Source organism: Melanerpes formicivorus, unplaced genomic scaffold (assembly GCF_026170545.1).
Source record: "Melanerpes formicivorus ecotype bairdi unplaced genomic scaffold, bMelFor1.0.p_v2 SCAF_79, whole genome shotgun sequence".
NCBI classification, from domain to species: domain Eukaryota; kingdom Metazoa; phylum Chordata; class Aves; order Piciformes; family Picidae; genus Melanerpes; species Melanerpes formicivorus.
The window spans coordinates 559,622-574,798 of NW_027142431.1; the positions used below are offsets into that span (position 1 = coordinate 559,622).

Genomic DNA, 15,177 nt, shown 5'->3' on the forward strand with positions numbered 1-15,177 from the left:
TCCCTGGAGGTGTTTGCAGCCAGGCTGGCTGTGGCTGTGAGCAAGCTGCTGTAGTGTGAGGTGTCCCTGGCCATGGCAGGGGGGTTGGAACTGGCTGAGCCTTGAGGTCCCTTCCAACCCTGACAATTCTATGACCTGTGTCCCTCTGTTAGGAAAAAAAGCAGGTAATATTCCTGCAGTCAACTTAGCTCTTTCCATCTTGTGAAATTGTGCTTTTCTACCCCAGAGTAGGTGTTTGATCTCTAGGCAGATTGTATATGCTCTGAGAGGAGCAGTGAGTCTTTGTACTTGATATGCTGAGTTTGCTTGGTTTGGGGTTTTATTTGTGTGTGGGTTGGTTGGCTGTAGGTTTTGGGGGTGGGGTGGGGGGTTGGTTGTTTAGGCTTTGTTGCTTTTCAGGCAACTTCCTTCCTTGTAAGGGAAGCAGTTGGGTCCCTTTCAGGTAGTAATCAGAGCTCTCTTAAGTGGAGTTCTTTTCTGATTCTGACATTTCATTCCCAAAAATGCCAAGCATGTGGGGCAGGCAAGAGTGGAGTGTCCTCTGTGCTAAATGGTGCATTTAAATGCATGCACATGGAAAAGCAATACAGAGCTGGTGGCTAATGGTCAGACAATGCTTCATAAACCTAACTAGTCAATGCTTAGGGAAATAAGAAAAGGTTCTTTGACCTGCTGCCAAAAGGTTCTACCATTTGTGGTTTGGGAGCTGAAGTTGCTTTATAATAGCCAATTCCATCCTCTACATGGTGGTGTGCAGGGAGGCATTGCTTTGGTCTTCAGTATCTACCAGAAAGAAGAATGTGTCCAAGCAGGTTGAGGGAAGTTCTCCTTCCCCTCTACTCAGCCCTGGTTAGACAACATCTGGAGTATCCAGTTCTGGGCTCCCCAGTTCAAGAGGGACAGGGAACTGCTGGAGAGAGTTCAACAGAGAGCTGTGAGGATGGTTAAGGGACTGGAGCATCTCTTTTATGAGGAAAGGCTGAGAGCCCTGGGGCTGTTTAGTCTGGAGAAGAGAAGGCTGAGAGGGACCTGATCAATGTCTACAGCTACCTGAAGGGTAGCTGCCAGGAGGATGGAGCCAGGCTCTTTTCAGTGATACCCAGTGACAGGATGAGGGCCATAACTCAATCACAGCAAATTGCACCTCAACATGAGGAGAAACTTCTTTACTGTGGGGGTGCTGGAGCCCTGGAGCAGAGAGGTGGTGGAGTCTCCTCTAGACATCTTCAAAACTTGTCTGGACTTGTTCTGTGTGACTTGCCTTAAGTAGTCCGGATTTGCAGGGAGGGGTTGGGCTGGATGATCTCTGGAGGTCCCTTCCAACCCCCAGCATCCTGTGAGATTTCTGAACCTCAGACTCATCTGAAGGCTTTTAAAGCTTTGGCGATGGACTTCAGTGGTGTAAAGAGACGGATGCCTTCCGTGCTATTAGAATAGCTTCGGTGAACTCCTCACGCAAAAAGAGGCAGAACAAGTTATTCGGGATCTGTCAGTCTTGGATATCTTTGTTCAGCTTGTAATTATCTGGCAACATGTTCTGACAGCAGATCAGTGGTCTAAGGCTCTGCCTAGTCCCAGGCCTTTGAGAAACGAACAATAGGATTCATGGGAGGGAGGAGTTCCTTTCCTTATCTAATCCCGGGTAGATAGCTGTGCTGCCTGCGCTGGGTAGGTACATTGAAAGGAACAAATAGCTCTGCTAACGTCTTCTATAGAAGCTTTTACCATACCCAAACTGCTACAGGATATGTGGCTTTAGAACAGAGTCGGGTCTTCCTCTGTTAATTCCTTCCCAATGCCGTTCTGATCACTTTTAAGCAGTGCCTTTTAAAGCTTCGAAGCTCTTTGCCCACGACTGTAGGAATACACCTAAACCTGGCTTGGTTTTCAACGACTGGCATCCTGGGCTGCATCAGAAGCAGTGTGGCCAGCAGGCTGAGAGGGGGTTCTGCCACTCTGCTCTGCTGAGACCTCACCTACAGTGCTGTGTCCACCTCTGGGACCCCCAAAACGGGGGACATGGACCTGCTGAAGCATGCCCAGAGGAGGCCCATAATATGAACAGAGGGCTACATCACCTCTCTTGCAAAGACAGGCTGAGAGAAATGGGGCTGTTCAGCCTGAGGAAGGGAAGGCTCTGGGAGACCTTAGAGCTGCATTTCAATATCTGAAGGGGACCTACAGGAGAGACTGTTTAGAAGAGCCTGGGGAGATAGGATGAGGGGCAAACAAGGTTTGAAACTGGAGCAGGGCAGGTTTAGGTTGGCCCTCAGGAGGAAGTTCTGCACAGTGAGAGAGGTGAAACACTGGAACAGGCTGCCCAGGGATGTGGTTGAGGTCCTGTCCCTGGAGACATTCAAGCTCAGACTGGATGTGGCCCTGTGCAGCCTGCTCTGGTTGGAGGTGTCCCTGCTGAGTGCAGGGCAGGTAGACAAGATGAGCTTTGAGGCTGCCTTCCAACCCTCTGCAATCTGTGACTATTTTGAATACTGTAGTAGAAAGAGGAGCTTTTTATTCTGTGGGTGGCATGCTGGTGTGACTTGTAGCCAAAAAGTGATGTGAAAGCTGAAAGTGATGTGGGTTCAGACAAACTGGATAAATTAAAGTCAGGAAATTCATTGTGAGTTAGTGAATACACAGAAACCACATCTGGCTCAGGAAGTCCTTGAACTCAGAATAGCTGGAGGAGTGTTCTTACACTGTGTCCTGTGGTGAACTCCTGTGCTATTGAACCCAAGTGGGTAGGTGAGTCTGTGAAGTCTTTGAAGCAGTACTTGAGAGATGAAGGTCCCACTGGTGAGCACAGGTCTCTTACAGTGTCTGCAGTTGGACTAAGCTGTGCCAGCCTGATAGACACACCCCAGACTTAGCCACTGGCTTGTGTCAGTGTGCTCCAGTGTATGGAGTGATCTGAATTCAAAGCTGTGGTAAAGGTAGGATTCTGATGTGTGCTGCTAAAGGAGATACAGGGTGGCTGCTTGGTGTCCTTATTTACAGATTCAGATTGCATTGGGCTGGAAGGGACCCTCAATGAGGAAAGGCTGAGACCCTTATGAGGAGAGGCTGACAGTGGCTTTTTAGTCTGGAGAGGAGAAGCTTGAGAAGGGATCTGATCAAGCTCTATAAATAGCTGAGGGCTGGGGGTCAGGAAGGAAGGGAGAGGGATAGGCTCTGCTCACTTGCACCCTGTGACAGGACACGGGGCAATGGATATCAACTTCAGCACAGGAGGTTCCACCTCAACATGAGGAGGAACTTCTTCACTGTGAGTGTGACAGAGCCCTGGAGCAGGCTGCCCAGAGAGGTTGTGGAGTCTCCTTCTCTGGAGCCTTTCCAGCCCTGTCTGGATGTGTTGCTGTGTGACCTGTGCTGGATTCTATGCTCCTGCTGTGGCAGGGGTGTTAGATCAGAAGATCTCCAGAAGTCCCTTCCAACCCCTAACATTCTGTGATCTTGTCCATCCCCCCTGCACTCAGCAGGGACACCTCCAACTAGAGCAGGCTACTCAGGGCCACATCCAGTCTGCTCCTGAATGACTCCAGGGATGGAGCCTCAACCACATCCCTGGGCAGCCTGTTCCAGTGTTTCACCACTCTCATTGTGCAGAACTTCCTCCTGGTGTCCAACCTGAATCTACCCTTATTTGTCTGCAGTTTCCTCTATGTAATGTATGTTTCCTGCTATGTAATTAGGTATTTTTCCTTCTCATTACACACTCATCAACTTGTAAAATATTTATTAATGCTCAGTGTTGCATATGTATATAATATATTATGCATGTGTGCAGATGTAAGGTGTGTGTGTGAAAGTTACCAGGATTAGGGAAAAAAAGAGGCTCGCTTCTTTTGTTCTTCATAATGACCACTGTGGAAAGCAAGTGAAGCTTGTTGCCAGGAGACAAGGGACCTGGGGGTATTGGTTGATGGTAGGCTGAACATGAGCCAGCAGTGTGCCCAAGAAGGCCAATGGCATCCTGGCCAGCAGGAGCAGGGAAGTCATTGTGCTCTGTGCTCAGCACTGGTTAGGGCACTCCATGAGTCCTGTGTCCAGTTCTGGGCTCCTCAGTTTAGGAAGGAGGTTGAGTTGCTGGAAGGTGTCCAGAGAAGGGCAACAAAGCTGGGGAGGGGTCTGGAGCACAGCCCTGTGAGGAGAGGCTGAGGGAGCTCGGGTTGCTTAGCCTGGAGAAGAGGAGGCTCAGGAGACACTTTCTTGCTCTCTCCAACTCCCTGAAGGGAGGTTGTAGCCAGGTGGGGGTTGGTCTCTTCTCCTAGGCAGGCACCCAGCAGCAGAACAAGAGGACACAGTCTCAAGCTGTGCCAGGGGAGGTTTAAGCTGGATGTTAGGAAGAAGTTCTTCCCAGCAAGAGAGATTGTCCATTGGAATGTGCTGCCCAGGGAGGTGGTGGAGTCACCATCCCTGGAGGTGTTTAAAATAAGACTGGGTGAGGCACTTGGTGCCATGGTTTAGTTGATTAGATCGTGTTGGGTGATAGGTTGGCCTTGATGATCTTGGAGGTCTTTTCCAACCTGGTTAATTCTGTAGTTCTCTTAACTCTTTCCAGTCTGCTGGCCTTCCTTGAACTAGCAAAGGGGAGAGCTACTTTAATCTTGAATCACTAAAGGATGAGGCTAGCAAGATGTTCATCCCTGCTCCCTCCTCTCTCTTTTCTCCCCCAGGACTTTCCTCTGAGTACTATAGTGAGTAGGAAGGCTGGGGAGGGACTGTTTAAAAGGGCTTGGAGTGATAGGATGAGAGGCAATGGTTTGAAACTGGAGCAGGGCAGAGTTAGGTTGGACACTAGGAGGAAGTTCTGCACAGTGAGAGTGGTGAAACACTGGAACAGGCTGCCCAGGGATGTGGTTGAGGTCCTGTCCCTGGAGACCTTCAAGGTCATATTGGATGTGGCCCTGTGCAGCCTGCTGCAGCTGGAGGTGTCCCTGCTGAGTGCAGGGGGGTTGGAGAAGATGCCCTTTGAGGCTCCCTTCCTACCCAGTGCAATCTGTGGGGAATATGTAGCAAGACAAACCTGCAATGCAGGACCTGGCTCACAGCCCTGTAATTAATAGAAGCTCTCAATGAGTGGCCTTCTGAAAGGATACATTCAATATCTCTTGTCCCAGGTTTGATAAAGGTTAACACTTAAACAGCTTTTTTAGGAGCAGATGATCTTTAAGCTCCCTTTCAACTTAAGCCCTTCTATGACTGCAGAGAATAAAGCCATAGGATAAGCAGGGATAGAAAAATCTGCAGAGAGGGAACTGAAACCTGTAGGTGGTGTCTCTGCACCTTTCAGCAAACAGTGCTGGCTGTGTCTGTCACTCTCCTGGCTGACTTGCATGATGCTTGGCAGAGAGCTGAAAACCTGCTTGATTGTGTGCTGGCTGCTCACTCACAGGCACTTGATACAAACCACAGCTTTCTTCTGGATGTTGGAGTCTGGTAAGCAAAATCTTAGGCTATCAGTCAGGAGAAAGAGGCATCCTGAAGACTTCTGCCTAATATTTTAAGGGGGGGGGATGTCCTGTGAGGAACAGCTGAGGGAACTGGGGTTGTTCAGCCTGGAGAAAAGGAGGCTGAGGGGAGACCTCATTGAGCTTTGCAGCTTCCCCGAGAGGAGCCTGGTGGGGGTTGGTCTCTTCACCTAAGGAAGAAGTGGAAATGACCTCAAGTTGCCCCAGGGAAGGTGTAGTTTGGACATGAGGAACTATTTGTCCCTCAGAAGGGCTGTCATGCCCTGGACCAGGCTGCCCAGGGCAGGGGTGGAGTCCCCAGCCCCATCCCTGGAGGGGTTTCAAAGACTGAGTGTAGGCTGGCACTGTAGGGTTTGTGGAGAGGGAGGGCTCCTCCACAAGGCATCTTGGGACAGTGGCCTTTGGGCTGGGCTTAGTCTAAAGGAATGTTGGTTTAGCTCAGGATTTAAACAGATGTAAGCAAGCAAAGGAAAGACTGATGGTGCCCAGCAGAAACTTTCCCAGGGTGTTTGTACAGTCACGAGTGTGGAGAAGTGAAGGAACTGGGAACTACATTTCAAGTGCTGTTTGAGGAGGTGATCCTAGGTCTGTGGAATAGGTTGGAAATGGTGATGGAAATGGTGAGTGCTTGGAGCCATTGCTCAGGAGATAAAGTGAAAAGATCAAAGTGGCTTTGAGGCAGGAGTGTGGGTTTGGCAGGGGTTTGTTTCAGGCTTGGTTCCTTACTTTCATCTTAAAATGGTATCATCTGTAGGGGAAGCCAGGGGCAAGCCTCAGTGTTACAACTTTGGGGTTAGTGGCCTACAGGGATCTACCTCATAGGGAACTTGTTAATTTTTGCTTTAGAGACTTAGAGAGCATGCATGGCTCTGGCTGCACAGCAGGGTGTTTGATCTCTAGAGACCTTCCCTTGAGACCAGTCAGTTGTGACTGCCAGAGTCTAGAGGCAGTCTTCTCAGCACAAGTGTAGTCCTGCACCTGGGGAGGATTAACACCTGGCACCGGCACAGGCTAGGGACACCCTGCTGGGAAGCAGCCCCTTGGAGAAAAACCTTGGAGTGATGGTGCACAGCAAGTTCTGCATGGGGCAGCAGTGTCCTTGTGGCCAAGAGGGCCAAGGGCATCCTGGGGTGCAGCAAGAAAAGTGTGGCCAGAAGGGCTGGGGAGGTTCTCCAGTCCCTCCTCTGCCCTGCTGAGACCACACCTGCAACCCTGTGTCCAGTTTTGGGTTCAAGACAGACACCTGCTGGAGAGAGTCCAAAGGAGAGCTGCAAGGATGATTGTTTCTCTTCCATGACAAAAGACTGAGTGCCCTGAGGCTATTTAGTCTGGAGAAGAGAAGGCTGAGAGAGGATTTGATCAGTGTCTATCAATATGAGGGTTGGGTGACAGGATGAAGGTGATGGTCTCTTTCCTGTGGTGCCCATTGAAAAGACAAGGCTAGCATCTAATGCTCAGAAGGCTCCACCTCAACACATGGAGACACTTCCTTACTGTGAGGGTGATGGAGCCCTGCAGCAGGCTGCCCAGAGAGGTTGTGGAGTCTCCTTCTCTGGAGGCTTTCAAGATCCACCTGGATGTGTTCCTGTGCAGCCTGCCCGCGGTGATCCTGCTTTGGCAGGAGGGTTGGACTCGGCCTCTAAAAGTCCCTTCCTACCCCTACCATTCTGTGGTTCTTCACCTGGATGCTGTGAGTGCCCATCTGTTGCACTGCTCACGGCAGCTGATGACCCCAGCAGAGCTTCTCTTGTTGACTTAGTCTTGCTGGTGTGGTGATGGGAGCATTACCAATGTCTACTTATGTGGCCTGAACTTTGATACCTGCCCAGGGCTTTACAAAAGGTTGAGGTTGGACAGTCAGCTGCTTGCTGTCTTATGCACTAGTTTGGCTTCTGATTGCTTCTATCTTAACTTGTGTTTGTAGTATGCAGCAGAGGATGGAATTATACACACAAGTCATCCGGCCAGGACAGTGTCCAAAGAATGGATTTGCATTTAAAGGCCCCAGCAGTTAGACTTCCCTAGAGAAGGTAAGGACAATGAGCCCCAGGAGATGGGTTTGGGGGTGTCATAGTGTTTGCTTCAGATGATCTCCACACTCAACACAACTCCTTGTTTGTTGCCTTGGGAGCATGGCTACTCTTTGCTGTGTCTGGAACGTCCCACTGCAATCAGCATGTAAGATCTTGGTTCCTAAAGCCATCACTTGAAGGGTTTGGACTATTCCAGTCTTGTTCCAGGCTGCTACATTGTGTGCTTTCCAGGGCTTCAAATGCATGCTACTTCAAGCTTTAATGTCAGTGTGGAGAGCCTCCAGAAAGTTCCTCAGAGTCAGCTTTCTCTGAGGGGCACAGTGAAGAGGGGCTGCTACTCTCCTAGCAATTCACTAAGACAGTGTTGGCTAGACAGAGCAAATTGCTTTCTCAGGGAACAGCAGACTGGTTTCTAAACCTTGTGCTGATGTAAAATTGCAGCAATGAAGCAGGCTGTGTTTGTAGAACAGAGTCACAGAATGACAGGGGTTGGAAGGGATTTCTAGATATCTTCTAATCCAACCCCCCTGCCAGAGCAGGATCATCTAGGACAGGTCACCTAGGAATGCATCCAGGTGGGTTTTGAAAGTCTCCAGGGAAGGAGACCCCCAAGCCTCTCTGGGCAGCCTGCTCCAGGGCTCAGTCAACCTCACTGTAAAGAAGCTTGTCCTCATGTTGAGGCTGAACCTCTTATGCTAATTGTTCCATCACTGGGCACCACAGAAGGGAGACCATCGCCTCCATCTTGACACCACCCCCCAGGTATTTAGAGATGCTAATAAGATCCCCTCTCAACCGGCTCTTCTCAAGCCCCAGGTCTTTCAGTCCTCCTTCATAACTGGCAGCTTCTCTTTTGCTCTTGAGAGCTTTGTGATGAGGCAGCTTCAGAGTTCCAAGCTTGGTTTACTTGGCCTTCTATATGTAGGAAGAGTCAAAGTATGAAGTCACTCAGGATTTGTGCAGAAACATGCAAGCTGACCTGAAAAGTAATGTATGGATGGCTGCAGCCAGAGCTTTGGCCTGTGCAGGGCTGCTAAGGGAAGACACAGGAATGCTTGTGCCAAGGTTTCTGCAATCTCCAGCCTCTTCAACATACACAAAGCATCACAAGATTTCTTTCATGCCCTTTTCTTGCCTCTGCTCCTTTCCTTGATTTCCACTCTGAACAATAACCAAGTGCTTTTTTTGTGCCCTCCTTCAAAGGCAGCTTAGTCCAAGGTGTAAGCCACTTCTAGGCAAAATCTTTACCTGCAGCTTCACCTTGCTGTCATCTGCTTTGAGTCCTGCTAAATGAAGTACAGCATATGTAAGAAATGAAGTGATCATCTCAGCTAGTTGGGCAAGGGGCTGACTTTTCACACAATCACAGAATCCACCAGGTTGGAAGAGACCTCCAAGATCAAGTCCTACAGATCACCCAACCCTAACTAATCAACCAGACCATGGCACTAAGTGCCTCATCCAGGCTCTTCCTAAACACCTCCAGGGGGATTGACCCCACCACCTCCCTGGGCAGCACATCCCAATGGCCAATCTCTCTGGCTGGAAACAACTTCTTTCTAAGATCAAGCCTAAACCTCCCCTGGCACAGCTTGAGACTGTGTCCTCTTGTTCTGGTGCTGGGTGCCTGGGAGAAGAGACCAACCCCTTCCTGGCTACAACCTCCCTTCAGGGAGTTGGAGAGAGCAAGAAGGTCTCCCTTGAGCCTCCTCTTCTCCAGGCTAAGCAACCCCAGCTCCCTCAGCCTCTCCTCACAGGGCTGTGCTCCAGACCCCTCCCCAGCTTTGTTGCCCTTCTCTGGACACCTTCCAGCAGCTCAACATTTTTCCTAAACTGAGGAGCCCAGAACTGGACACAGGACTCAAGGTGTGGCCTAACCAGTGCTGAGCACAGGGCAGAATGACCTCCCTGCTCCTGCTGACCACACCATTCCTGATGCAGGCCAGGATGCCATTAGTCTTCTTGGCCACCTGGGCACACTGCTGGCTCATGTTTAGCTGATGTCCTTCTCTGCCAGGCTGTTCTTCAGCCACTCTGCCCCCAGCTGGGACAGAGATGGGATTCATCCTTCCTCATCTATGTAACTAACAGAATGAGTCCATAGATGGGTGCTTAGTCACATTCTGGCTTAAACTCTGCTATGCTAGGCCCCATACACCCTGCCTGTGTCTGATGAGCAGGGACCTAGGCTGAGGAAGCTGATCAAACTGGATGAACCCATGGGGCTTGTCTTTCAGTCTGTTTTCACCCAATCTTGTTTATAGCTTTGCTGTCAGCTCAGAGATGGGAAGGCAGAAAGAGCAGAAGAGAATAGAATAGAATAAACCAGGTTGGAAGAGACCTTCAAGATCATTGCGTCCAACCTATCACCCAACACCACCTAATCAACTAACCCATGGCACCAAGCACCCTATCAAGTCTCCTCCTGAACACCTCCAGTGATGGTGACTCCACCACCTCCCCGGGCAGCCCATTCCAATGGGCAATCACTCTCTCTGTGTAAAACTTCCTCCTGACCTCCAGCCTGAACTTCCCCTGGCACAGCTTGAGACTGTGTCCACTTGTTCTGGTGCTGGGTGCCTGGGAGAAGAGACCAACCTCTGCCTGTTTACAGCCCCCCTTCAGGTAGTTGTAGAGAGTAATGAGGTCACCCCTGAGTCTCCTCCTCTCCAGGCTAAGCAACCCCAGCTCCCTCAGCCTCTCCTCACAGGGCTGTGTTCCAAACCCCTCACTAACTTTGTTGCCCTTCTCTGGACTCGTTCCAGCAAGTCAACCTCCTTCCTAAACTGAGGGGCCCAGAACTGGACACAGTACTCGAGGTGTGGCCTAACCAGTGCAGTGTACAGGGGCAGAATGATCTCCCTGCTCCTGCTGGCCACACTGTTCTTAATACAGGCCAGGATGGCATTGGCCCTCCTGGCCAGCTGGGCACACTGCAGGCTCATGTTCAGCCTACCATCAACCAGCACCCCCAGGTTCCTCTCTGCCTGGCTGCTCTCAGCCACTCTGACCCCAGCCTGTAGCACTGCATGAGGTTGTTGTGGCCAATGTGCAGAACCTGGTACTTGGATGTGTTAAATCTCCTGCCCTTGGACTCTGCCCATCTGCCCAGCCTGTTGAGGTCTCTCTGCAAAGCCTCTCTACCCTCCAGCAGATCAACTCCTGTCCCCAGCTTGGTGTCATCAGCAAATTTCCTGATGATAGACTCAATGCCCTCATCCAGATCATCAATAAAGATGTTAAAGAGGATGGGGCCCAGCACTGATCCCTGGGGGACTCCGCTACTGACTGGCTGCCAGCTGGATGTGACACCATTCACCACCACTCTCTGGGTTTGGCCATCCAGCCAGTTCCTAACCCAGCTCAGAGTGCTGCTGTCCAAGCCAAGAGGCACTGAGGGATGGTTGTGGCATTACTATGTTGGAGCTGGAGCCTTGAAGCTTGGGTAAAAGTGAATAAACTCTGGCATGCTCTTATTGAAGCACTGCCATTGAAATCCCCTGTAAGGTGGAAAGTTAAGCATTTGATCCTTCAGTAAGAAACTTCTTGTTTGGGGAATCAAGGAGTTAAGAGTAGCTTTTTTTCCCTTGTGTTCACTGCACAAACTCTCTCATGCAGATTCCTCCACCCTTTCTGATGGCTTGACCCAATACAGCAAACCTAGATGGAGATGTTCAAGGTGTTCCTAGTTTCACCACTGCTCAAACCAAGTGTGCTCAGGAAAAGCCATCAGAAGTTTGGCAATCAGCAGATGGACCTCTTATAACTCTTCTGTCATGCACAACTTTCAGCCCTTTCACTGAGAGCACAGGTGCTGAAATCACACAAGTCCTTGAGGGTTTCTTCTTGATAAAGCAGGAAGCTGCTCTTCACACAGACCTAGTTAAGCCTGAACCTGCAAATCCTGATTTACTGTAGTCTTTGCAACAGCAAGAGTATTTTTTTACCCACCTTTGCACAGCTTACAGGGGGGTTTGCTCCTCTGAGAAAAGTCTTTTAAGACCTCTAATTTGACACTTTTATTCAGAAACTGTCTTCCTCTCTTGTACATAGTTGTCTAATCTGTGAAAAGGAGCCTCTGTAAACTTCCTTCTGCAGGCCTATTTTATACAGTGCAGAAGCAGCCAGGAGTGCAAAATGGTTTTTCTGAGGAGGAGAAAGTACTGTGGCTCTGTAAAAATACAAGTGTGGGAGATGAAATGTTTTGTCTCTGCTGCTTCCCCTGTCTGCTGTCCATATGGGTGTGGGGATTTGAACTCTGACTGGCTTCCAGGACAAGTTTTGGTGGTGAGAAATGCAGTTAACCTCTCTCCTGTGCTACTAGTTTTCTTTTTCCACTTCCTGCTTGGTGTTACCATAGTATCATTCAGGGTTGGAAGGGACCACAAGGATCATCTAGTTCCAACCCCCCTGCCATGGGCAGGGACACCCCACACTAGATCAGCCTGGCCACAGCCTCAGCCAGCCTGGTCTTAAACACCTCCAGGGACAGGGCCCCAACTACCTCCCTGGACAACCCATTCCAGGGCTTCACCACTCTCATGGGGAAGAACTTCCTCCTCACCTCCAGCTTGAATCTCCCCACCTCCAGCTTCATTCCATTCCCCCTAGTCCTATCACTCCCTGAGATCCTGAGCAGTCCCTCCCCAGCCTTCCTGTAGCCCCCTTCAGATACTGGAAGGCCACAATGAGGTCACCTCAGAGCCTTCTCTTCTCCAGACTGAACAGCCCCAACTCCTTCAGTCTGTCCTCACAGGAGAGGTGCTCCAGCCCTCTGATCATCCTCCTGGCCCTTCTCTGGACACCTTCCAGCACCTCCAGATCCCTCTTGGAATAGGAGCTCCAGAACTGGAGGCAGTACTCCAGGTGGGGTCTCCCCAGAGCTGAGCAGAGGGGGAGAATCACCTCCCTTGCCCTGCTGGCCACACTTCTCCTGATGCAGCCCAGGCTCTGATTGGCTTTCTGGGCTGCAAGTGCACACTGAGAGCTCCTGGTGAGCTTTTTGTCCTCCAGCACCCCCAAGTCTCTCTCCTCAGGGCTACTTTCCAGCCAGTCCCTGCCCAGCCTGGATTTGTGCCTGGGATTGCCTCGACCCAGATGCAGGACCCTGCACTTGCTCTTATTGAACTTCATGAGGTTGGCTTGTGCCCAGCTCTCCAGCCTGTCCAGGTCCCTCTGGATGGCCTCCCTTCCCTCCAGCCTGTCTGCTGCACCACACAGCTTGGTGTCATCAGCAAACTTGCTGAGGGTGCACTCAATGCCACTGTCCATGGCACCCACAAAGACAGGTCCCAGGACTGATCCCTGAGGGAGTGTTGAGCAATCTCATCTCACAGAGAAGGAATTGGGGGTCTGTTACTCGCAGTATCACTAAGGTTGGAAGAGACCTCAAAGATCATGAAGTCCAACCTGTTGCCACAGACCTCATGACTAGACCATGGCATCAAGCAGCTGTGACAATAGCCTTTGGCCAAGGTATCGTTAGACTTGGCAATGCACTTTCTTTATCATCATTGTGAGACCTGGGCCCTTGCCTGCTCTGAGGGAGGGACAGGCAGGGATGAGAGTTTGATAGACTGAGTATGTTTCGGTCCTAACACTCACTCCTGGCTATCCCTCTTAAAACAATCAGATTCTGCACATGCTCTTACTTAACTGATGCATTCTAGCAGTCTGTGCTTTCCCTGACTGCTCTAGGCCTGGCCTTCATAGAAGGGTTCAAATTGGAAGGGATCTCAGATGATCTGCTTCAACCTCCCCACCATGGGCAGGGACACCTCTCAACTAGACTCACCTGCTCAAGGACTCATTCCACCTGGCCATGAATACCTTCAGGGAGGAGGCAGCCACAACCACTCTGGGCAGCCTACTCCAGAGTCTCACCACCCTTGGACTGAGGAACTCCTTCCTCAGCTCCAGTCTAACCCTGTACTCCCTCGGCTTCAAACCATCCCCCCCTTGTCCTGTCTCTGGACACCCTCAGGATACGTTCCTCTGCAGCCTTCCTCTAGGATCCCTGCAGATAGTGGAAGGCAGCAGTAAGGTCTCCCTGGAGTCTTTTCTCTAGGCTGAACACCCCCAGCTCCCTCAGCCTCTCCTTACAGCAGAGCTGCTCCAGCCTTTGGATCACCCCTGTGGCCCTCCTCTGGACTCACTCCAGCAGCTCTATGTCCTTATGCTGAGAATACCAGAACTGCATGCAGCTCCCAAGGACCTGCTGGAGGCATTGGGGTTGCTTAATTTGATGGAAAGAAGGATGGAGGAGAGGTAGGAGAACAGGATACCAAGAAAAAAAATGGCTGAAGAGCTAGAATAAACTTTCTGTTGTGGATAGGATCAGGATAAATGAAATAGAACAGAATTAACCAGGTTGGAAAAGACCTCTGATATCATTAAGTCCAACCCAACATCATCTCATCAACTACTGGAGTTAAGGAGGTATCAGTATAAGCCCTTTCCCACCTTGGGTAGCTAAGCACTAGTCTGGACTGCCTGGGAAGGCTGCTCAGGCTCCAGCCTGGTAATCTCTTGGGACTGGCTGGCCAAGCACCCATCAGATGGCACTGGTGGAGTTGATCCCACTGGAGGCTGCAGAGATGGATAAGATGCACACTTCAGGTCCTCACCAGCCTCCTTTTCTACAGTCATGGAACTTCCTCTTAGAAAGGAGACATCCTGTTATCATCATCTCCCTGCCCTAGACTTCATGAAGGCAGATGCACATCCTAATATATAGTGAGTGGACTTCATGGTGCCTGAGATTCTTTGGGTTCTGTTTAAGCTCAGACCTCAATCCTTTGCTTTCCTTTTCAATGAATCTGCTTTAACTGCTTTCAGCATTGCATTTCACTTACCCTAAAGCTAAGAAATAAACCATTCATAGAATCAATAAAGTTGGAAGAGACCTCAGAGATCATCAAATCCCACCTATTACCTAATACCTAACACCTCCTGACAAATCAACCATGGCTCCAAGTGCCACATCCAATCCCTTTTTGAACACCTTCAGGGACAGTGACTCCACCACCTCTCTGGGCAGCACATTCCAATGGCCAATCTCTATTGCTGGGAAGAACTTTCTCCTCACCTCCAGCCTAAACTTCCCCTGGCACAGCTTGAGACTGTGTCCTCTTGTTCTGGTGCTGGGTGCCTGGGAGAAGAGACCAACCCCCTCCTGGCTACAGCCTCCCTTCAGGGAGATGTAGAGAGCAGGAAGGTCTCCCCTGAGCCTTCTCTTCTCCAGGCTAAGCAACCCCAGCTCCCTCAGCCTCTCCTCACAGGGCTGTGCTCCAGACCCCTCCCCAGCTTTGTTGCCCTTCTCTGGACACCCTCCAGCATTTCAACCTCCTTCCTAAACTGAGGAGCCCAGAACTGGACACAGGACTCAAGGTGTGGCCTAACCAGTGCTGAATACAGGGCAGAATGACCTCCCTGCTCCTGCTGGCCACACTGTTCCTGATGCAGGCCAGGATGCCATTGGCCCTCTTGGCCACCTGGGCACACTGCTGGCTCATGTTCAGCCTACTGTCAACCAGTCCCCCCAGGTCCCTCTCTGCCTGGCTGCTCTCAGCCGCTCTGACCCCAGCCTGCAGCACTGCATGGGGTGGTTGTGGCCAAAGTGCAGCAGCTGGCACTTGGACTTGTCAATGCCAAATGCCATTCTCTCCATTATG

At 50.6% G+C, this 15,177-nt stretch overlaps 1 protein-coding gene across 3 annotated transcripts in view; it reads left to right on the forward strand.

Moving 5' to 3' along the window:
* Nucleotides 1-15,177, forward strand: part of ESRP1 (epithelial splicing regulatory protein 1) — a 68,509-nt gene that overhangs the window by 30,011 nt on the left and 23,321 nt on the right. For 2 of the 3 annotated variants that reach the window (XM_068164364.1, XM_068164362.1), the window contains exon 14: nt 7,396-7,501. In XM_068164364.1, the coding sequence (XP_068020465.1) occupies nt 7,396-7,486 (91 nt within the window). In that variant the 3' untranslated portion in view covers nt 7,487-7,501. Of the gene's footprint in view, nt 1-7,395; nt 7,502-11,122; nt 11,882-15,177 lie in introns of those variants that run through there. The other variant, XM_068164363.1, reaches the window with a different exon arrangement.